The 23,218-nt window shown below is 37.3% G+C and overlaps 1 protein-coding gene across 2 annotated transcripts in view; it reads left to right on the top strand.

Annotated features, from left to right (window-relative positions):
* Nucleotides 1-23,218, top strand: part of tbxas1 (thromboxane A synthase 1 (platelet)) — a 71,826-nt gene that overhangs the window by 46,540 nt on the left and 2,068 nt on the right. For both annotated transcript variants that reach the window (XM_081373209.1, XM_081373210.1), the window contains exons 8-13: nucleotides 2,734-2,822; nucleotides 2,931-3,079; nucleotides 3,280-3,410; nucleotides 3,494-3,835; nucleotides 22,056-22,144; nucleotides 22,267-22,404. In XM_081373209.1, coding sequence (XP_081229335.1) covers nucleotides 2,734-2,822; nucleotides 2,931-3,079; nucleotides 3,280-3,410; nucleotides 3,494-3,835; nucleotides 22,056-22,144; nucleotides 22,267-22,404 — 938 coding nt within the window. The remainder of the gene's footprint in view (nucleotides 1-2,733; nucleotides 2,823-2,930; nucleotides 3,080-3,279; nucleotides 3,411-3,493; nucleotides 3,836-22,055; nucleotides 22,145-22,266; nucleotides 22,405-23,218) is intronic.

Below are 23,218 nucleotides of genomic sequence, written 5' to 3'. Positions count from 1 at the left end.
AACTTGACCACAGGTGAATACAAAATGTGTTGGATAACAAAGCTTTTGCTTCGATTATATAGACACAATTTAGTTGCATTTGTGGGACTTCAAGGAACTGAATGCTTTGTAGTCTAAATGCTGGAAATCCCAAATAAATGGGAAAATCGAGACTGGAAGTCATTTAAGATCTGTTTTGAGGCTTAATAGTAAGCAGCCCATAGATTGCTCTTTAAGTGATCGTACGTGGTCATGAAATGAAGACTGTTCCAAAAGGTTGGGAAACTTTAGACAGCATCACATGTACATGACAATTCAAATGTTTTTGAAATAAGCCTCTCGATGCTCAAGGCTGCATTTATTTGATCAAAAACATTAAAATAGTAATAGTGCACATACATAGATACAGGTCCTTGAAATTGCTTGAATTTATTTTGTGCAAAAATCCGCTAATGTGTTATTTCACCAACACTTTGTGGCATATGCATACTAGCTTGCTTGATTTACGTTAGTTACGTGCATTTACGCGTTGCGTTAAGTGTTTCCCGCATGAGGTGCTTTGTGTTGTACGTTGCCATGACGTTCACACGCGCACGAAACTACTACGATGGAACCTCAACGTTTCACAGACACACTGTGAAACATTGCAAAAATAGGCTGAAAGATGTAACCTTGCTCTCTCTTGAAATGTCTCCCCACATTAAGTCATTGAATTTGAAGGTATTGGACCTGGAAAGTCCTTGAATTTGAAATTAACCAAGGTGTGGGAAACCTGATTCTAATATGCTGACTTGATGCTCAAAAAACATTTCTTACTACCATTGTTGAAAACAGTCGTGCTGCCGTTTTTACTGTCAATTATGATCAGTTTGATTAAGAATATATTAATTTCTTTCAAAAATAGACTAGCTGGAAGTCCCGCTAGTAAACCACCTAACTGGCTAAACCTACCATGTTACAAAACATTTATCACCTTAAGATCAGTTTGCAGGGATTTAAAAATGTGCTATTTTACCTAATATTTTTGTGCGTTATTTATTTTTATGCTTATCATAACGTTAGCTCAACAATATGCTAACATCAAACTCTATTGGAATCTATTGTTTTGATTGCTAGTTTATAGCATAAGGCACTCCAATGCCTTAGGTAGTTCACTTGTACAACCTGCCTGAACTCGCCAGGCTAAAATAGCATGGATATTTATGGTGAATGTTGGTGTAGTCCAAGTAGTCTATTACCAGGGTAACTTAAAGACAGAATTGATGAGAAACAACACGATAATCAGGTTTGGCTGAGTAATTGGATGCTGAATTGGTATCGCTGGCTTCATTGTGAAGTAGAATGTCCTGGAGATCTGGAAACAGAGCATTTTTTCCCTTTCGCATGCTTCTGTTCCTTCCTTTTATCTTTCTTACCTTCCTCTTATACAGACTAGTCCTGTATCTCTTTCTCTCGCTTTCTCCTCCTGAGCAGACAGGATCAATAGGTCTCGTATATGAGCTGCTGGCTTATCACGGCTGCAGTCATGGGTGTCAGGGAGGAAAGCCATAGCCTTGAACACTGAGAGTGGACAACCTCTCATCTCACCCAGATACAGAGGAAGAGATTGCAGGCGTGAAGAAGTGCAGTTTTGAGAATAGTGCATCCAGAGTACCTTAATCTGTCTCGAGCCCTTTGTGTCATTTCTTGTCCTCTGCTTATGAATGAATAGACCAAACTAAACAGGCCATGCTATGAAGTCTGTTCCTTTTCAAATACAGTTTGAAAGCAAAAGAAAATATTTTAGGAGATGTTAAATTAAAAAAAGCTTTTAAATGTTATTGCGGATGCTGTACTGCAATGCATATTTGTTATATGCACACGTGATAGACACATTTTACCGTGGTATTCTTTGATGTTCTTTAGCGCACTATATATGTAAATACCATGGTATATTAATATGGTATTTGTTCAGCTTCATACCATATATCAGACCAGCTAAAATTCTGTTGGAAAGTCATGGAAATGAAATCTTGAAAGTCAGCATAATATGAATATTCACTCTATATATTTTGTAAATGCATGTTATATATTTTGTTTTGAATGATTCGTGCAGAAGTTTGAACTGTCTTTTTTTATTAAAAAATGATTCTCTCTGGTCTCTTCCAAGATATTGCTCTTGTGTAGAATAAAACTTTGTTTACAAACATTTGTGAGCAAATCAACTCTTTTGAGTCAGTACTTTTGAATTAGTCAGTTGAACCAATTCACAAATTGGTCAAAATGATTAATTAATGATCATCCTGCATTTGAATTGAGCAAATTCTCATTTAGTAACTCACAAATGACTATAAGAAAAGTCATAGAAATTTGTTAACTAAAAAGTGTGGGAATCCTGATGAGTACCATGTTACTTTTCGCTTAAGATCACTGTACCACGGTACTGTCACAGATACACAACAGTATTTACAAATGGTGTTTTAAGGTTCTTAATAAATATGTCAATATATTAATCAGTTGTTCTTAAGATCGTAAAATTGAGCCCTGTTCCCATTGGTCATGCTCTCTGGAATCAAAAGCTGTTAATGGACTCGCCTCATGGATATTTCCCATGTGCTTTTCAGGACAGATCTAGGGAAAAGGGAATTATACAATCAGCAGTCTACATTTATTCTGTGTGTTTACTGTATTTATTCCTTGTTATCGGCTCGGCAGTAATTTGCTGTAATCTTTGTTCTTGTTTTGTGGTGCTTACTGATTCTGATCTCTTTGCAGATGGTTCCCCTCATCAACACGGCCACAGAAACATTACTGAGAAACCTGAAGAGCCACGCTGAGTCCGGTAACAGCTTCAACATCCACAAGTATGAGTTTATATAAGTACTGTATATGTGTGTGAGCACATTATTCTTCTTAATATTTTTAGACATTGTGATGAGCTTTTAATAATGCAATGCATGTCTTTTTTGCAGGTGTTTCGGCTGCTTCACAATGGACGTTATTGCCAGTGTTGCGTTTGGTACGCAGGTGGACTCTCAGAACAATCCAGATGACCCCTTTGTGCACCAGGCCTCCAAATTCTTCGCTTTTACCTTCTTCAAACCCATCATGATATTCATTTGTATGTTCAACCACCACATCTAGAGCACAGTCCCGGACAGCATTTATTTATGTCTTGGACAGCTTGGAAAGTCCTTCCGACAGATGATAATATGAAAGTTTTCATTATGCTGATATTGTGATTAGCATATTTATTATCTGAGTGAGAGGGAAAAGTAAAATTCTCTAACTGTGTCCCTTTTTTCCTGGTTTTTGCTGTAGTGGCATTTCCATTTCTCCTTCAGCCATTTGCTGCCCTACTTCCCAATAAATCGAGGGATGAGATGAACTCCTTTTTTATCCAATGTATCCAAAAGATGATTAAACAGAGAGATGATCTTCACCCTGAACAGGTATGGCCATGAACAAACAAATTAATGAGACATCATCAGTATCAACCGCATAAACAAACGTGTGGGTTGTTTGTTGTCTAAAGCGACGGCGAGACTTCCTGCAGATGATGCTGGACGTCAGAACCAGCAGCAAGTGTTTGTCTTTGGAGCACTTCGACGTGGTCAACGACGCCGATGAGCAGTCTTCCACCGAACAGGGGATGGACAACGCACAAGAAGACGTTCCTGGAAACGAGTCCACCAAGCGCGTCCAGCAGAAGAGAATGATGACAGAAGATGAGATTGTCGGTCAGGCCTTCATCTTTCTGTTGGCCGGCTATGAGACGAGCAGCAACACGCTAGCTTTCACGTGCTACCTGTTAGCGCTCAATCCAGAGTGCCAGAAAAAACTCCAAGAAGAAGTGGATGAATTCTTCAGCAAACACGTGAGTTGAGATTAAAATGCCTGTTGTATTTGGAAACCGTTATTTATTTTATTCTCATTTTTATTTCACATCCTGCACATATAATTTGTGGAATAACTGGCATTCTCTTCAATGTTTTCAGAAGTCTTTTGTCATATTAGTTCTGCTGTGGGTGCCCAGAAATGCCATTATGATTCAGAAAATACTTTTTGGAAATATTTGTTTTTGTCCTCCATCTCTTTGTGATGCATTATCTGCCCTTTAGAGAGTTGGAGTGTTTCTTCTCATCAGTTTTGAAGGTCTGCGTGAGCTGGCATGTTTCTCAGAAAACCATTAACTGTTAGAACGGTTTCATTTTATATTTACAGGGCCCAGAACTAATGTTTTATGGGTGGGCCACATCTTAGCTGGGCCTAATGAGTAGACTATATCATAGGCTGCGAAAATGTTCAGAGACAGAAAATAGTGCACATAAATAAAAGGAAAAATAAGAAAAAAGTTCACATCACATCAGACTTTTATTTTTTTTTCTGTTGATATCCTTAGTTATAAAGATGTTTTTTTTTTTTTTTTTCAGGTAAATACATTTAACAGTGTGTAGGAATAAAATACTTAAATATTGTGTCAGCTTAATAAAAATGAAATATTTGCCATACAGTATATGTTCCCATATTTAAAAAATAATGTAATACATTATATTTATATTATATTACCATGATATTACATTAATAATATTCTACCTACCATTAGGAGTACTGTTAGATGTATAAACCTAAAAAAACATTACAATTATAAATGATGAATATCAACATAAAATTTTTACAAATATGACAATAACAGAATTTCCCTCTAGCATTTTGAGAGTTGTTGAATGGATTCTTAAACACCTCTGGTTGGCCATTAAGTTCACATGCTCAACATATGTGTCTCTGATTGGCCATTGTGTTCACGCACTCAACACATGTCTGTGATTGGCCATTGTGTTCACGCGCTCAACATATGTCTGTGATTGGCCATTGTGTTCACGCGCTCAACATATATGTATGTGATTGGCCATTGTGTTCACGCACTCAACATATATGTATGTGATTGGCCATTGTGTTCACATGCTCAACATATATGTATGTGATTGGCCATTGTGTTCACGCACTCAACATATATGTATGTGATTGGCCATTGTGTTCACATGCTCAACATATATGTATGTGATTGGCCATTGTGTTCACGCACTCAACATATATGTATGTGATTGGCCATTGTGTTCACATGCTCAACATATATGTATGTGATTGGCCAATGTGTTCATACGCTCAACATATATGTATGTGATTGGCCATTATGTTCACGCACTCAACATATATGTATGTGATTGGCCATTGTGTTCACATGCTCAACATATATGTATGTGATTGGCCATTGTGTTCACGTACTCAACATATATGTATGTGATTGGCCATTGTGTTCACATGCTCAACATATATGTATGTGATTGGCCATTGTGTTCACGCACTCAACATATATGTATGTGATTGGCCATTGTGTTCACATGCTCAACATTATATGTATGTGATTGGCCATTGTGTTCACATGCTCAACATATATGTATGTGATTGGCCATTGTGTTCACGCACTCAACATATATGTATGTGATTGGCCATTGTGTTCACATGCTCAACATATATGTATGTGATTGGCCATTGTGTTCACGCACTCAACATATATGTATGTGATTGGCCATTGTGTTCACGCACTCAACATATATGTATGTGATTGGCCATTGTGTTCACGCACTCAACATATATGTATGTGATTGGCCATTGTGTTCACATGCTCAACATATATGTATGTGATTGGCCAATGTGTTCATACGCTCAACATATATGTATGTGATTGGCCATTATGTTCACGCACTCAACATATATGTATGTGATTGGCCATTGTGTTCACATGCTCAACATATATGTATGTGATTGGCCATTGTGTTCACGTACTCAACATATATGTATGTGATTGGCCATTGTGTTCACATGCTCAACATATATGTATGTGATTGGCCATTGTGTTCACATGCTCAACATATATGTATGTGATTGGCCATTGTGTTCACGTACTCAACATATATGTATGTGATTGGCCATTGTGTTCACATGCTCAACATATATGTATGTGATTGGCCATTGTGTTCACGCACTCAACATATATGTATGTGATTGGCCATTGTGTTCACATGCTCAACATATATGTATGTGATTGGCCATTGTGTTCACGCACTCAACATATATGTATGTGATTGGCCATTGTGTTCACATGCTCAACATATATGTATGTGATTGGCCATTGTGTTCACATGCTCAACATATATGTATGTGATTGGCCATTGTGTTCACGCACTCAACATATATGTATGTGATTGGCCATTGTGTTCACATGCTCAACATATATGTATGTGATTGGCCATTGTGTTCATACGCTCAACATATATGTATGTGATTGGCTACAATGATCAACGCTTCAAAAACATGTCTTCACCGAGCGCTAACACACGGGAGCATTTTAAAGCAGACGCCTATCAGTGGATCCGTCTATCAGTGGATATATTAGGGATCCGCCTGCTTTCAAACACTCCCGTGTGTATCTGTGTAAGCAGTTCATGCCATGCAAGAGTCTGTGCCACAATGATAGGTTGTTGTAGAGGGTTGCCAGGGTGTTGCTATGTGGAGTTCTGAGTTATTTTTAGCATGCCACTGTTCGGTTCCTAGGATGTTTTAGGATGTTGCTAGGGCGTTTGTAATTATCTTTCTAAATCTAGGAAATGCCAGGGAAAGCAAAGAACAAAGCTCTCCTCAACAAGCAATCAAGTTGTTCAAATGTATAGTGGTACTTGGTTTAGCAAACACCACTAATAAAGAGAAAGACAGCCAGATGGGTTACATTTGAAACAATATCAGAAAAGCTGCAGCATTGTGACAGTTATAGGAGGCTTGTACAAGGGCTCAGTTTGCAGTAAATCTGCTTAGATCATTTACTCTCCTCTATAAATATAGTGCCAGTTTGCTGTGATGATGGCGGTTCTGCTGATTTGATGTCTTATGTTTGTGCATAATGTGCATACTCATGAAAGACAGAGATGGATTCTTGATTGATTCTCTGAAACCTTGTAATCTGTGCCGCAGAGCGCTTGAGAGGGGTTGATGGTGATGAGGAGGAGGGTCAGATGTGGAAAGAAGAGCCTTTAAATCAGCTTACATTATTGGGGGAACATTCTGGCTCTCTCGCGTTTGCTTTTTCATGTTCGTTCCCCATTATCTCAAGGGATCACACTTCCCTTCGGTCTGAGCTTCTACCATCTCAAATAAACAAAACGCTTTGCAAGGTTCTGCATAATGCGTTTTTAATGGAATCCGTGGAAATAAAGAGTATATTAAATGTGTGTGATGTGAACTGCTAGACAGGAGAATAAAGAAATGGAGAGAATATAATCAATATTTAGTAGTTCGCTAAGATTGCTCATACTCAGGGTTTCAGGGATTTAAACACACCTCTAACCTTTAGTAAACATAAAGTCACAAATTTTTGCTGCAAACATGAGCGATACCTTAAATTATGCAACTTGTTGCAGTAAGATGTGCTATTATTTTTCTAACATCTGTTGTTTTGCCAATCCTCAAGCCATTTCTTGTTACCAGAATTTCTTCAAGCACGAATTCTTAAACTTGAGATTTTAATTGAATATTACAATTACACATTTGCGTGTTCATGGTTCTTTAATGTTGGTTAATGGTCACATGACATGGAGGTAAACAGTATATTTCTACATCTTTTTGGGGTTTTATTTTGATTGTTTTGATTGTTCGCTTTTTGTCAACTCAACAACCCCCTCACTTCCACCGTTTTCAACTAAACAACACCATTTTCAACTAAAAACTGACAACTTTTTATGCTTTCTGGCCGTTCATTTCCACGACAACAGCATTTTGGAGGCCAAAAAACACAAAGTTTTGGAAACAGGTTTTGCAAACGATACCATTATTGTCTCTGTGTAAACTACAAAAATGTATAAATTTTTACGCCATTTTTTGTTTTATTCAAAGGTTAGATAACAGATTTCTTTTAAAATTATACAATATTTCATTTTGAAAAATGTATTAAATAACTAATACTGAATATTATTGATTAATTATTATTATTATTGACACCAGTTTTTGATTAATTGGTGTTTTTTTTTAATTAAAATTGCATTTAATTTTATTTGACAAATAACATTTTAGTTTTTGTCAATTTACCGCTGATACTAGCAATGTGCGCCGTCAAGCACCACTTATATTTTCTACAGAAAATATAGAAATCCAGTTTCATTTTGCTGTCTGTCATCATATCCGTCAGCCAGTTTTCTCATTTCACGATGAAGTTTCAGAGCTCTCACTTTTGCTTTCTCTCTAATGGTGTACACTTGATGAACCTGCATCTCTTGAATTCTGATACCTGCAGCCGAGGCCTGGCAGCCGCCCATCGGAGAAAGGGATCAAACACAGCATTAGTTCAGCTCTGCGTCCTTCTGTCTACTCTTTCATCTCATTCGCTCATTCTTCTTGCCCCCCCTCCCCCTCCCCTTCTGCTTCTTTTTCAATTTAAGCACTCTCTTTCCACTTCTAATTTCTCCTCTCTGGAAGTCGGGGTCTTTTTCAGAGTGGATTAATGTTCTGCGGAGCTTTTAGGGGGATCGTTTATCTTTAGTACTGTAGATTGTGTAGAGATCATATGAGAGTATCCTTGGAAAATAGAAGAAATATGAGGGTGTTTTTCTTTTGTGTTAATGTATACTTAGTCCTGTTAGTCTAAAAAATGTGGTCTGAGGGATTTCTCATGGTAATGCATCATTTATTTGATGGTTTTCTTATGCAACACATCTGGCAAAGAGCACATCACGCTAACCCGTCGCACTTTACATTTTGAGGTTAGCTGATCCCCGGGATGGAAAATAAACTGAAGAGATTTTTTTATAAACCCACTTGCCATGAAGTTTTCAAATAAAAAAGCTTATGGCAGAAGCTATAAAAGCAGTAAGCATTACAAACAGCACAATAAAACTCAAGCTCAGCCTTGGCCTCGTCTCATGACTCCTCCTCGCGTCCTAAGTCGATTGTATAGCAGGCATATACTGTCTTTATATCAAGCAGCTGGGGATCCATCCACAAAGACATCTGGCCTGGTTTTAGTGAAGGTCAGTCTCATCTAGCCCGCTGCTATAATGTCTATCAGCGCTATCGTGTTTAGCTCAGTGTCTTCAGCTCCTCCTTCAGAGTGCTTTTATTCACTAAACGCCCCTCACCGTGTGCGTCCCGCTCTCAGTTTTGGCTCTAAAAAGCTTCTCAAATGTCACTCTCCTCACACATCCTGCGAGAGGGCGCTGAAAGTGTTTCGTACTAAAACGCACTAGAGTGTAACACCACCGAGGGTGTCAACCTGTTTCTGGTTGTTGGTATTATTTAATGATTTAAAAGTAATTTAAAGCCTTCCCACTGAAATAAAAATACATTCTCTCTGATATCATTTGAATGTGCATATAGATTACAATATATAATGCATCAAGACTAGTTACACCATGTTTGATATCTCATAGTTATCATGTGGCGTGTTTGACTGTGTAAGTGCAAATGAGATTTGAGAGTTAGGATGAGTTGAATATTTTTGTGAATATGAAAAATCGATCCTATTGCTTGTGAAAACCTGGAATATCGTATTGACTTTTAGTAATTTTGTTAGCATTTTTTTGGACTTTTTAAAATATTGCTATTTAGGCTACATTATTATTATTATTATCATTATTATTATTATTATTATTATTTTCAATTTTAGTTTAGTTATTATGTAATTCTCCAGTTAATAATTTTAGCGCTTAAACTTTTTTCAGTTTATTGCCTAGGCAACATTTATAATTTTCATTTATAGTTTAAGATTGTGCTTACACTTTATTTTAAGGTGTCTTTTGTTCCAGTGTAATTATAGATTTTTTAAACTGAGCAATATTAATTAACTTCATATACCTACTAAAGGGTTAAGGTAGGATTAGGGTTTGGTTTAGGGTTAGTTGTATGTAATTATGCTTAATTTATAGTCATTACTATAATTACATGTAACCTGTAACAAGGACAGTGTAAAATGAAGTTACCAAGTTTTTCAACTAATATATATTTTATTTTATTTCAATTAACATAAATGTTTTTAAAAGTTTTAGTTATCAATAATAACCCTGTTTTAAATAGTTACAGCATCTGGTCACTGGAAAAGAGCAGCTTAGACATCCAGTAAAATGTCTTCTTTTGGGTCCTACTGAAAAACAGTCACATGGGGTTAGAATGGCGTACCTGGAGTAAATAATGACAGAAATTTAGTTTTTGGGTGAACTATCCCTTTAAGAATCTGTGGAGGTGACTGTGATAAATTACCAGTTCTTGCTTACACACCCATGACCTTAACAAACAATATGTCAAGGGTGAATTCTGGAATTACTGTCATCGATTTGCCGGTTTGATTTTTTTTTTACCAGTGGGACAGTTTAAGTGGCAAACACGTAAATGCCTCGCTCGACTGACTCAATGAATGTGTCACCGGCTGCACGCATTGTATCTGCCGGTCTAGCCTTTCATTTTCCCTTCTCGGGCTGCGTGGTGCCTCCCCGGGTGCCCGTCATTAATTTGCCTTTTTTATCTGCATAAATAACAGGGAGCTGAAGCGGAGCGCTACCTAATGAGTCATCCAGAGGTGGGAGACGGGGGCAAAGGGGCCAGAAACTGAGCAAAATTACATGTTTCCAGCTAAGACCTCTCCCACAGAGAGAGAGAGAAAGGGAGAGAGATGAAGGGCGGAAGGAAGACGACAAATACATGTTTTTTCTCACTTTCTTTTTTCAGGAGAAGGGATAAAATTGGGTGAAAACATGTTTGGGTCAAGGACAAAAAAAAAAAATCTAAAAAGTTCAAAAGTCAGTGAGTTCGGTAAGTTTTATAATGTTTTTGACAAAGTCAAAAGGCTGCACCAAGGCTGCATTTATTTAATCAAAGTAAAACAGTATTGTGGTACAATATTGTGAAAATTCTTTTAAAATAGATTTTAAAATGTAATTTATTTGTGTGTTGGCAAGTTTCAGCATCATTTACTCCAGTCTTCAGTCACATGATCCTTCAGAAATCATTCTAATATTCTGATTTGGTGCTCAGGAAACATATCCTATTATTAGCAATGTTGAAAACAGTTGTGCTGCTTAATATATTTGTGGAAATCATGGTAATTTCTTTTCAGGATTCTTTGATGAATTGAAAGTTTAAAAGGACAGCATTTATTTGGAATATAAATATTTTGTAACATTAGAAATGCCTTTACTGTCACTTTTGATCAATTTAACGGATCCTTGCTTAATAAAAGTTAATTTCATGAAGAAAAAAAAAACTTACTGGCCCCAAACTTTTAAACATGCAAACCATCCATTGCAAACATTAAAGGAGAACTCCGGTCAATTTTAACATTGAGCTAATTTTTTTGTACATTTGGAGTGCTGTCAATACAGAGAACAATGACAAAAATCGGTGTTGCCTACACCGTGTTATCCTCTTTTTAAAATTTGCACCCTGTTGACTTCAATGGGGCAAGTTTTAAACCTGCTTTTAGCATCTTAACATCCTTTATGTGTCATTACAAGTGCACAGCTAATGTGAGTGATTCCTTCAGAGTGATCACGGGTGAATCTGACTGCAGTAGATGTGAAAGATATGAATAAAAATGATGTTTATTCAGCCAGCGCACATACCTATATTTACATCCTGTTTTCGGTCGAAGGCCACAGTAGTCGATTGTCGAGTTCACGCGCATTGGTTTAGTACCTATGATCACACGCGATTACTATGTTAAGAGGCTAAAAGCAGGTTTAAAACTTGCCCCATTGAAGTCAACAGGGTGCAAATTTTAAAAAGAGGATAACATGGTGTAGGCAACACCGATTTTTGTCATTGTTCTCTGTATTGACAGCACTCCAAATTTACAAAAAAATGAGCTCAATGTTAAAATTGACCGGAGTTCTTCTTTAACACTGGCAGGAATTTCCTGTTAGTGCAAGAGACATCTTATCTCTTCAAAAAAGTCTTGGACTGATATATGCTACTCTCCCTCATGTCAACCTGTATGAGAAATGTAAATATTTGTACTGAAAAAGAACACAAAAGCACCATAGAGATGTTCTGAATGACTGATGTGCTGCATTCCAAGTCTTTAGGAGTCATACGATAGCCAATATTTAAATCCAAATCTATCGATCTTAAACGATCATTTGACTTGCGAAGACTTGGGTTATAGTTCAGGAGTCACATGGGCCACTTTTATGGTGCTTGTGTGTCCTTTTTAATGCTTAAACGTAGGTTAGTCGTATGGGACATGATGAGGGTGAGTAAATTATGACAGTTCTTTTTTGGATGAACTATTCTTTTAAAGATCAGGTCAGCGGAGTGTGTTGTTGGGAGGAAGAGAGAGAATGAAAAATCCAGGGAGCATGTGTTGGTGGTTCAGAGTCATAATGCACAATTCAGCACCTGTGAAGAAGATGGAGATAATGAGTGAAAACACAGAGGAAGGGTGAAAATAGCAAAGAAAGATGGCAAAAGGATGAAACAGAGGGACGGAGAGCGAGCGAGAGCAGCCGGTAGCTAGCCTTTCCTATCTGTGAATAATTCATTGGTGACGTTCCTCTGAGGCTCGGCCTCCAGGCGGCTCTTTCCCTCATTCAGAGCAGTGATGGGCTCGTCTCCCCTCCCTGATAGCGCTCCAACCTGAATAAAGCGCTTGATTCACCCCCGCTAAATTCAATAACACACCCTTTGATCCTTCCGGAACCACAGCTCTGTATCTGTCGGTTCCCATTGATGTGGCTTTTGGCTCTCTCATTCCTAATGCAACAGCCTTGCCTCTCGGATTTGGAACTTAGGAAATTATGTATACACTGCTTACTTGAATTAATGTAAACAGCATGCTTGTGTTTCTAGTGCAGTTTATTCTAGTCGAGCCATCTTTTATCTTTCGGTTTAATGCGTCATGTGTGCAGATCCATGAAGAGAACAAAAGAAAGAGAGAGAGAGAAAGGCTAAAATAGGCTTCAAGGTGTTTAGTGTTACAAAACCTAGTGAGCTGCCTATAATGCATTTTAAGGCATCATACTAAGTGCACTTGTTCTGATATCTTATTTTGGCCAAATTCAAAGATAGCATTACATGTATGGTCTGTGCCTGTGGATAAGGTAATATAATCCCATAATGTACTGTGAAAAGCTCATAAAAATGATCTAAGATGACAAAGCTAGAGAAATTATATAAAAAGTATAAATAAAAAGTGATTTGACCATTTAAAAAGGCACTATTGTACCCACAACTTGTGTGTGCTGTGTATTTTAGATTTCCAGTGTTTATTTAGCAAGATGCTGACACTTAAACTATGTACTCTGCCATCTAGTGTGTGAATTTGATAGTGTCATCTCAAAAATCATATTGAATATGCTGTAAACTTACATGAATGACGTTACATTATCTGCTGCGCAACTCATCCTATACAATTATTTTTATGTTATTGCTGATAACTGGTAAATGGCCGATTTTGTCCACAAAAAAAGAGGGGGGGGGGGATCTGTAAGATTTTCTTTTTATATATATATATATATATATATATATATATATATATATATATATATATATATATATATATATATATATATATATATATATATATAAAAAGAAAGAAATTAATACTTTTATTCTGCAAGTACGCATTAAATTAATAAAAAGTGACTGTAGAGAATTTTTTTCAAATAAATGCTCTTCTTTTGCACAAATACATTAACCAGCAAAACTGTTATGATAACAATATTAGAATGAGTTCTGAAGGATCATGTGACGCTGAAAACTGGAGTAATGATGCTGAAAATACAGCTTTGCCATCACAGAAATAAGTTACATTTTAAAGTATATTAAAACAGAAAACAGTTATTTTAAATTGTAATAACATTTCACAACATTGCATTTTTTACTGTATTTTTGATCAAATAAATGCAGCTTTGGTAAACATAGGAGAGTTCTTTCAAAAACTTTAATACAATCTTACAGACCCCAAAACTTTTCTTCGGGATAGTGTACATAAAATAACTAAGCTAAGTTTTCTTTTTAAATGCTAAAAGTAAATATTAGACTCTTTTATAGGACATCTACTAATTGTAATTAAAACCTAGTTTTAACAGTATTATCAGCACATTACACTGGGATAGCAGAAAGTATCAAAAGCTTTGAAATGTTACAGACATCAGCTTTAAAGTTTCAAGAACTGCTACTGCACCAAGAAAATTTTGAGATCAGTCATTAATTTGCACAAGTGTGTATTTGTGTGTATGCATGAAGCTGCTCTATCCACTGCTTAAGGTAATGCTTTATGCTACTATTGTGCTTCAGGTTAAAGACAGCAGAGAAAAAAAGAGAGAAACACCCCCTCTGGATGTAGAAAAGGAAGGGCAAAGAGAGAGCATCAAGATTTCTCTCTGTTTTACTCTCCCCCTTTCGTTCTTTCTCTTTCCGCTCCCTTCTCTCCCCAGGGCGGTATAAGCGGAGCAGGATTGAGCTGAAGTACGTGAGGCTGCATACGTCATACTGAGTCCTCAAACCGAGATATTTTAATCCCACCTACAAGTAGCAGGTCATCTGTACTTTTTCAAGTGCTCTACATGTCCCAAATGACTTCTCAAGCAGACACACATCCACAAACACACATAAGGCATGTGCATTCATGCACAAACAGTCATGGTCCACTGCGTCAGCCCCCTTACCTAACAGGGTTTTCATATCAACCAGCATTGTATCGAATAAAGAGGCACTTTCACTAAGTTTCCTCTGAACAGATGCCTCAATTGTGTCGTTATGTTGTTGATACTGTGGAAGGAGCGATATGACTCCCTTGTTTGTTATTTGGTCTGTGTGCCGGCTGTTGCGATCTCCACCGCATGTGTAATGGAACAGAGCAGATGGAGTCATCAAACCTCTGCTGCCACTGTAGAAGGACCGGAGAATATGTATGTAAGGCCCCCTTGAGACAGGAAGGAAGGAGACTTGTAATGTGCCTGATTTAAGCAACCATAACAAATCCTCCACCAGTCAGCTGCACCTCAAACTGACACGTGTGTCGAATGTCAACAGCTAATAGATGCTTGCCATTGTTAGAGAACCACCTTCGCTGGGGCTCCGGGGGGATATGCAAATGACTGTGGCAATGAAATTGTGTTTTATTATTTACCTGCCATCGTTTGGCTTGTTCAAATACACCATGCATGTATTATACATGATATATGTATGTAGGGGTGTGCTAAAATAGATATTTTTAAAATCAACTAGTCGAAATTATCAGTCTTAAGGACATTTTGTATAACTAGGCTGGTTTGAGTTCACCTGACCCCAGTTGGGCACATTTCTTAAAGGGTTAGTTCACCCAAAAATGAAAATTCTGTCAGTAATTACTCACCCTCATGTTGTTCCAACCCCGTAAGACTTTCATTCATCTTCGGAACACAAATTAAGATATTTTTGATGAAATATGAGTGCTGGATCACTCCTCCTGCAGGCTTATGGACACCTTAACTTGCTGGCCAAGAAAATGTATTAAAGACATTGTTAATATAGTCCAAGTGACTCCAGTGGCTCAATCTTAAGTTTATAAAGCGACGTGAATACTTTTTGTGCGCAAAAACAAACAAAAATAACGACTTTATTCCACTTTTCATTTCCTTGTCTCTGGACCTCGAGTCTTTTTATGTAGTGTTTAAGCATAGCGCGTCTGTGTTCCACGAATGCACGTCACTACGTAGGCTCACTATTGGTCATGTGTGATACGTGGTGACGTGCAACACAGACGCGCTACGCTATTACACTACATAAAAAAAACTCGAGGTCCAGAGAGAAGGAAATGAAAAGTGGAATAAAGTCGTTATTTTTGTTTGTTTTTGCGCGAAAAAAAGTATTCTTGTCGCTTTATAAACTTAAGATTGAGCCACTGGAGTCACTTGGACTATATTAACAATGTCTTTAATACATTTTGCATACATATATACATATATAAAATCAAAAACAATTTCAAAGTTCATCTGTCAACCATTCATCTACACACACACACACACACATATATATATATATATATATATAAATCTAGATTTATATAAATCGAGTCAGTCTAACTAATCAACTAGTCGTTTTTGTATGAGTCAACCGTCATGACCCGTCTCTAACAGCATCCTCAATGAACATGCAATTACAATCTGTACTCTCTGAGAAACATGCAATAATTGAATAGTCTGCATTGCATGCATAATAAGTAAAGGTAAGCATTTCTGTCTGGCGGAGGCAAAGGTGACCGAAATCGTGTGGATTTGCATCCACCGTAATGAGCATTTTAGCTGCACTCTCTGGCAGAATCATGATGGCAAAAACCCCTCATAATTGCTTTTGCGGCAGGGAGCCTCATGACCTGTCATTTGATTGTCCATTACGGCTGTATTTTCCTGCACATTGAGTCAAACTGAGTAAAAGGTGTCCGGCTGTGTGTTGGGGGGTTAAATCCCGGAGGCCGCGCTGGGCCGGAATAGCTCTATCACAGACACACACGGCAGGGCCATATGTGAAGAACATAATGAGCATCAGGCACATGGAAGAGACGCACGGCGGGTTCATGGCCTAGCAAAACAAGGCTGCCTTGATAAAGCCCAATCATTGTAAATGAAACATAGATGCACCACTACCCAGCATTCCCAGCTATAGATTGGATATTTTCATTCTAAAATCTCCTGATGCTTCTCTAAACATTGGGCTAGAACCGTTCAAACCTTTTAAACTTTTGTATTAATAAAAGGAAATTCACAAGGAAATCCCATTCTTTAAAGCTGACCAATCAGCTGCAAGAATCCGAGACCACAATGCCAATGTTATTGCAAAAATGTGTTTCATTCGGGTTTTGGTTTTGTGGAGAATTAGGTCCATCTGCTGTGGCTTTGTTGTTGTTTGTTTTCCCCACCATTGTGCTTCAGAAGCTCTAAAGTATTTTTTCTCTCTCTCAACGGCACTAAAAAGAGCCTTTATTAAGATATATAAATTATGTGTGTGTATATATATATATATATATATATATATATATATATATATATATATATATATATATAATATATATATAATATATATATATATATATATATATATATATATATATATATATATATATATATATATAATATATACATACCTTATTTAGGTCAAATAAGTATACAATTAATACTTTTTAAAAATGCTGACCCATAATTTTTTGTAAAATACCTTGTAGTTATTCTCAAAGTGCTGCATATACTGTTGAACTGAACTGTCTGTGATTCTGCATAATTGTTGCATTACTTTTATACCACTACATACTGTAGATACTGTATGTTGTCATCTGCACAATTAAAAGTTGATGGCCATAACTCTCTCTGTTGTATAATAGCAAAGAAGGCTTTAGGTGAACTTGACCTTGGCCGATTTCATCTAAAAATGGTAACCTTTTTACGCGTTTTGGCCGTTCATTTACACGACAACTGCGTTTTGGGGACCTGAAAGCGCAGTTCAGTCTCAACTTTTGAGAACGATACCGTTATTATCTCAGTCATATATATAGTCAAATATACAAAGTGACATTGCTAACTACTGGCCTGGCATGAATAATACAGCGTTTTTAGTCGTTTACGCGGATCCGTGTGAAAATGGATCGTTTTGACAATGGTGTCATCTGTATTCCAACTTTTTTTTTTTTTTTTTTTTTTTTAAACTACATCATTGTCATGATAACGTACGCTTCAGTCTCGAAATCCAGTTTAAATGGTCCCCTCATAATTGGGTGGCGGTGGTTTTTCAGAAGGATAGTCGTCCTCCATACAAAACTCACAATCAGTTCTGGCTCCATTCTGACATGATGCCCTAACTATTCACAATCCATTCAGTTCCCAAAGGACTAAATCTATTATTTTACTGGCTGAATCTTCAATTTCACTTAGAAATACCTCAATATGTCAACCAAAATTGTCTAATTTTTAGACTTTTCTTTGTCTGCGAGGCCTCGTGACTGGAGCTGGGACAAATTCTCCTCCGTCAACTATTCAGACCATGACAAAGCATTGATTTTCTGCTCAGGTGATTTTAATTAGGCATTTTTAATTAGTTTGCCTATTGTTTGTCCTTCATTCTAGAGTTCAGGCATCGGCCAGAACTGTATCATTCATACATCCGGCCCACAGTCTTCTGACATGGGCTGTCTCTAGTTGATAAGAGCACAATCAATGTGTGTGACACTCCCTACAATTAGCTTCCCTAATTAACCATTTGGCCAAGGAAATAGTCACTGCAGGGGGCTGATTTCCAAACTTGAAGGAAACCAGAGGTGTTGATTCACGAGTTTTACGATTTACAATTCTAAACTGCCAAAAAACCTGTTAATTCTCTATCTATACGTGCCCTGAAATTAATGAATCTCTTTTGAGGAGGCCATACAATTAAAAGCCATTAATCTGACTCTGAATGAATGGATTTACTCTCTACTCTGTTTATTAAAACCCTCACAAAATGGCTTGAATGGCTTTAAGAATTGTTTGAACTGATATGATGCACAAATATCTGTGGTTTTTAGAAACACAATAGGTTTTCCAGCCTGTCTGTACCTATCAGAAGACAATGCAAGATGAGACTCATTGTGTTTATGGAGTAACGGCACCCTTGAGCCATCTCCTGTCTGAACATGCATGCCTCCATCACTATCGATAACAATAAATAACTCTTTCTGTGGAAACCCTTAAGGGATGGGTGAGATAAAGAGCCAAATTAACTGTTCTCAACTCGTAGGTACTGTTTAACCTGCATTTTCCCAGAACTGGATGGCAACATTTACAAAAAGGGAAGGGGAATAAAATGGGAAAATAAGACATAATAAAAACAAGTGCTTTTAAATTTGTGGGTTTGGAAAGGTCACGCATAGCAAGGGTTTTTTTTTTTTTGTCCATCTTGAAACCTTCAGGTCAGAAGTTTGGGGTTGGTAAGATTTCTAAAAACTTTTTGAAAGAAGTCTATTATGCTCACCAAGGCTGAATTAATTTGGTCAAAAATATGAAAATATTATTCAAATTTAATATATGTTTTAAATATTTATAAAAAAAAAAATTCTGTGATGGCAAAGCTGAATTTTTTTAGTTTCAGTGTCACATGATCCTTCAGAAATCATTCTAATATGCTGGTGTGAACAAGAAACATTTGTTATTATCAATGTTAAAAGCAGTTGTGCTGCTTAATATTTAGACAATATATAATAAAAATGAATAATTATAATAATGTGAATTTTTTTTTAGGACTTTGTTTTACAAAAAAAATATATTACTGTTGAGTTGCCATTTGATGTCCAATATAAAAAATAAAAAATAAAAAACAGTTGAGGGCCACTGATATAATGTAGGCTGCCGCTATATGCTCATCCAGTTATGCAAAAAATTCATATCACATACGCATGCACACATATCATGGGCAGCTAGCCGTAAACAGGAGGTTAAATGTCTAAAATTCAAGAACTGATTGATAGCCTGTCTCCTCTATGACGTGAATGAAGGCAGAATCATAAATAAGGGAGACGGCAGACGTGAAGAGGCAGGCTGTCTGCGCTCCAAGGCCTGCGAACACTTCACACGCTCTCACGCAAAAGAAATGAATCTCATTTTCTGAAAAGAGGCTGTTATTAATACCAAGAAATACCACAGAAATGGGTTGTTTTAGCAGGGTGCTCCTTTGAACATGGCAAGGCTTTTTTTGTCTCTCTTAAAATGAATTTGAAGGAAACGTTTGAGTATTTTTAGGTCAAATCATTTCCGAGGGTTTTCCAATGGTACGGCCCTTTGGATTTTAATTACATGTTCTGTTTTCTATATACTTAATGAGAATTCATTAGGTTACTTGCATACGGAATGTGTTTGTTGTCGCCATATGAGAACAAGGAAATGTGCAATTAAATTCAGAGCGTGCCTGTCGTGAATTTAGAAACATGGTAACATCTGAGAAACATCTTGATCTTTAAAGAAGGCCAATATTCAACATGTTTGAGGGTAAAGGATGTTTAAACAAGGATTAAAATGGACTTATTTTAGTCCCAGAATGTCTTGTTTGTTTCTTCACCAGTGGCCTATAAGCTTGTAATGGTTGATTTCTGTAGCTTAGCGAAGTGTCGGTCTACAAACAAGGTTTTAGCACACTTATAAAACCAGAAATATTCCCCTTCCATGCTAGCAGGATGAAAACAAACATAGCTCAAGAACCCCTGTCTAACATTTAAATTTACTTTGCTTTGTATTGGGTTTTTCTTGAGCTCTTCTTTAGCCATTTCAGGCCAAAATTGTTTGCGGTCTCTGATCAGTTGTTAATAAAGTGGCATTCAATCCCATTCAGGAAGATATAGCTCATGCATTATAGCAACATTGTGCACAATCTATCATAAGCATCAATCTTTTGCACTGGGCTTTTGTTTGGTTGTTTGTTTGATGAAAGCTTGAAAAAGAAAAAAAAGGAGAATCAACCGAGACTTGAAAAATTGGCTAGTTTATCTACAGCGCCGTCTGACCTTGCTTTGTCATTTTAGAGGCATCAATGTGCATTCAAGTGGAGTTAAATTTAGTCATACTTGAGGCTGCGAGTCAGAGAATAACAGAGGTTCTGTCCTTTCGGCAGCAATACAGTGAATAGTTCACATTCTCTCAAAGAAATTATTGAAATAATACAGAACCGTGCCAACAGAATCTAAAATACCTCTTTTGTACTGAAACAAATGGCACAGAGAGGGAAATATTGATCGCTTTGTAGTTTTGGGAAGAGCTTAGGTAAACTTTGATAAGCATTACTAGTATTCTTACTAAATTTCTCCATGGTCACCATAGTTTAGTCAATAATTAGTGGTCCTTTAAACGTCCCTTACAAGTCTTAAAGTCCCCCTGTGGTGAAAATCAAGCTTTTAATGTTGTTTATATGTCTATGGTGTTTTTAATATGCTTTAAGACAAACCATGTACAAATCAACACCATTGCTGAGTATTTTCTCTTTAAAACTGCAAAACTCCAAAGAGTCTCAAAAACCAGGTTTGAAATCGTTGGTGTTTCTGACGTCTCAAACTACCTTGTAACCAATCACGTCAACGTCTGAATCTCTGAGCTGGTGCGAGTGAGTGGAGGCGGGGCTAATTTGCATATTCATAGAACCGCGTATACTAAATGAGGCAAGGGTAGAGTTACATTCAAACTTTTTTTTAGGCAAGAAGAAATTTATTTTCAAGGAAAAACCATTTAAATAGATCATTTTGGTGATCAAAGATGAGTTTTAAGGGATAATTATTGATTGATAATTAAGGGGAGTTTAAATCTAAGAGCACCTTTCAGTCCCTAGTGAGTACACAACTCACCATGCAAACCAGCTCGTCTGCTGCAGCAAGAAAAAGTGCAGTGTTTCATCACTGCCATGTCACTCTACACTGGAACCAGAATGACGCCCAACGAGAACTGACTACTGACAGTGTAGCCAGACAATAGGGGGCGGGCGCCTGTGGAGGATGCATCCAGCGTGCCAGAATTTGCCCCTCTTCTCGCCCCGCTGCATCCTCTCATCTCTGCGACGGATGCTTTTCTCGGTGGAACAGAGTGACTTTAGAGAAGCCAGTCATTTATAATGCCCACATTGCATGACTGGGGGCCTCAGAGGCCGAGGATGTGGGCAGAACTGTACGGGTGCGTGCTCAGTGCCTGACCCCTATTTTCACAGAGCCATGCAGAGCTAGACTACTTAGCACTGCCTGCTGGGCAGCGTCTGCTTCGTTTTCAGTTCAAACAAATATTTATTTATTTATTTATTTGAAACTCTAGGCAGCTCTTGGGCATCGGTCAGTACATAGTTTGTACATATGATTTGCGTTCTACTAATTTCAAGACAATTAAAATATTGATCACAAAGAAACAAATATAGTATAATATGTAGTACATTTGTTTCAATTTTATTTTAAAAGCCATTTTATGTTGTTTAGATGGATCACTGATTATTGCTGCTGTGCTGCCACCTACTGGCCATATATGGTAACTAGAAATATTTTAGGGCAGGATTGGTGTTGTCATCCTCAATATGTTTCTCTTTTTCAGGAGACAGCGGATTACACTAATGTCCAGGAGCTGAAGTATTTAGACTTGGTCATATGCGAGGCGCTCAGACTCTACCCACCTGCATTCAGGTATGACGGCTACTGTTTTATAACCGGTTGAAAACACATTGGCTCTGGGCATTGAACTAGAATGCACTTTTCCCCCAGAGTGAATCTTAAATATCATGTTTTATTTGTGTATTTCATCACAGGGTTGCACGAGATGTTGACCAAGACTGTGTCGTGAATGGCCAGCTTCTGCCTAAAGGATCATCTCTGGAAATCCCTACAGGTTTCCTTCACTATGACCCAGAGCACTGGACCGAACCTACAAAATTTATCCCGGAGAGGTGAACTGTCTTTCAGCCAGTCCTTTCTAAGCAGAACAGTTTCTGAAACAATGATCATTTATATCTATGATGCTATTATGGCTGTCAGCATTGCACAGCAACAGTTTTCCATGAGTTAGTCAAATTGAGTGATACAAATGTGATGCTGGAACACACGACAACGTTGTCAAAAAGATCCCTGTTCACACAGATCAGCGAAAACGACTAAAAACGCTGTATCATTCATGCCAGGCCAGTAGTTGGCGATGTCACTTTAAAGAAACACTACACGGCTATAGACTGAACACGTAAAGCACATGCTCATGATGCTCACATTACACAAATTCGTGTTTTTGTAGATTACATAGACGATAATGGTATCGTTTTCAAAAACATGCACTTTGAAACCCGATTTCAAAAGTTTGCCTTTTCAGGCCCCCAAAATGCTGTTGCGGTGTAAATTAACTTCCAAAACAAACAAAAATTACAGTTTTTAGTTGAAAATGGTGTTGTGTTAACGGGCCCTATGTTTAGCGTAGTTATACATTACCATTCAAAGGTTTGGGATCAGTAAGATTTTTTAAAGAAACTAGGGTTGGGAAAAAAATCGATTTGAAATTCGCCCCAAACCCAATCTCTTAAAAATTAATAAAGGCTGGTCTATGTATTACATAGAGGCAGGAAGTTTTAATATTCGGGACTTTTTTTTTTCTTACTCAGGACATATTGAGGATACAAAATCAGATGAGTTTGCTTCTGTTGCAATTTGTTCAAGGTTGACCCCCATTTTGGCTTAAAATGACTGGACTAAAAGAATCTTGAATAAATTTTGTAT

The sequence above is a fragment of the Scardinius erythrophthalmus genome (assembly GCF_964197995.2).
Source record: "Scardinius erythrophthalmus genome assembly, chromosome: 8".
Lineage (NCBI taxonomy): Eukaryota > Metazoa > Chordata > Actinopteri > Cypriniformes > Leuciscidae > Scardinius > Scardinius erythrophthalmus.
Note: the sequence above shows the minus strand (reverse complement) of the source record. Positions and strands in the feature narration are given on the sequence as shown.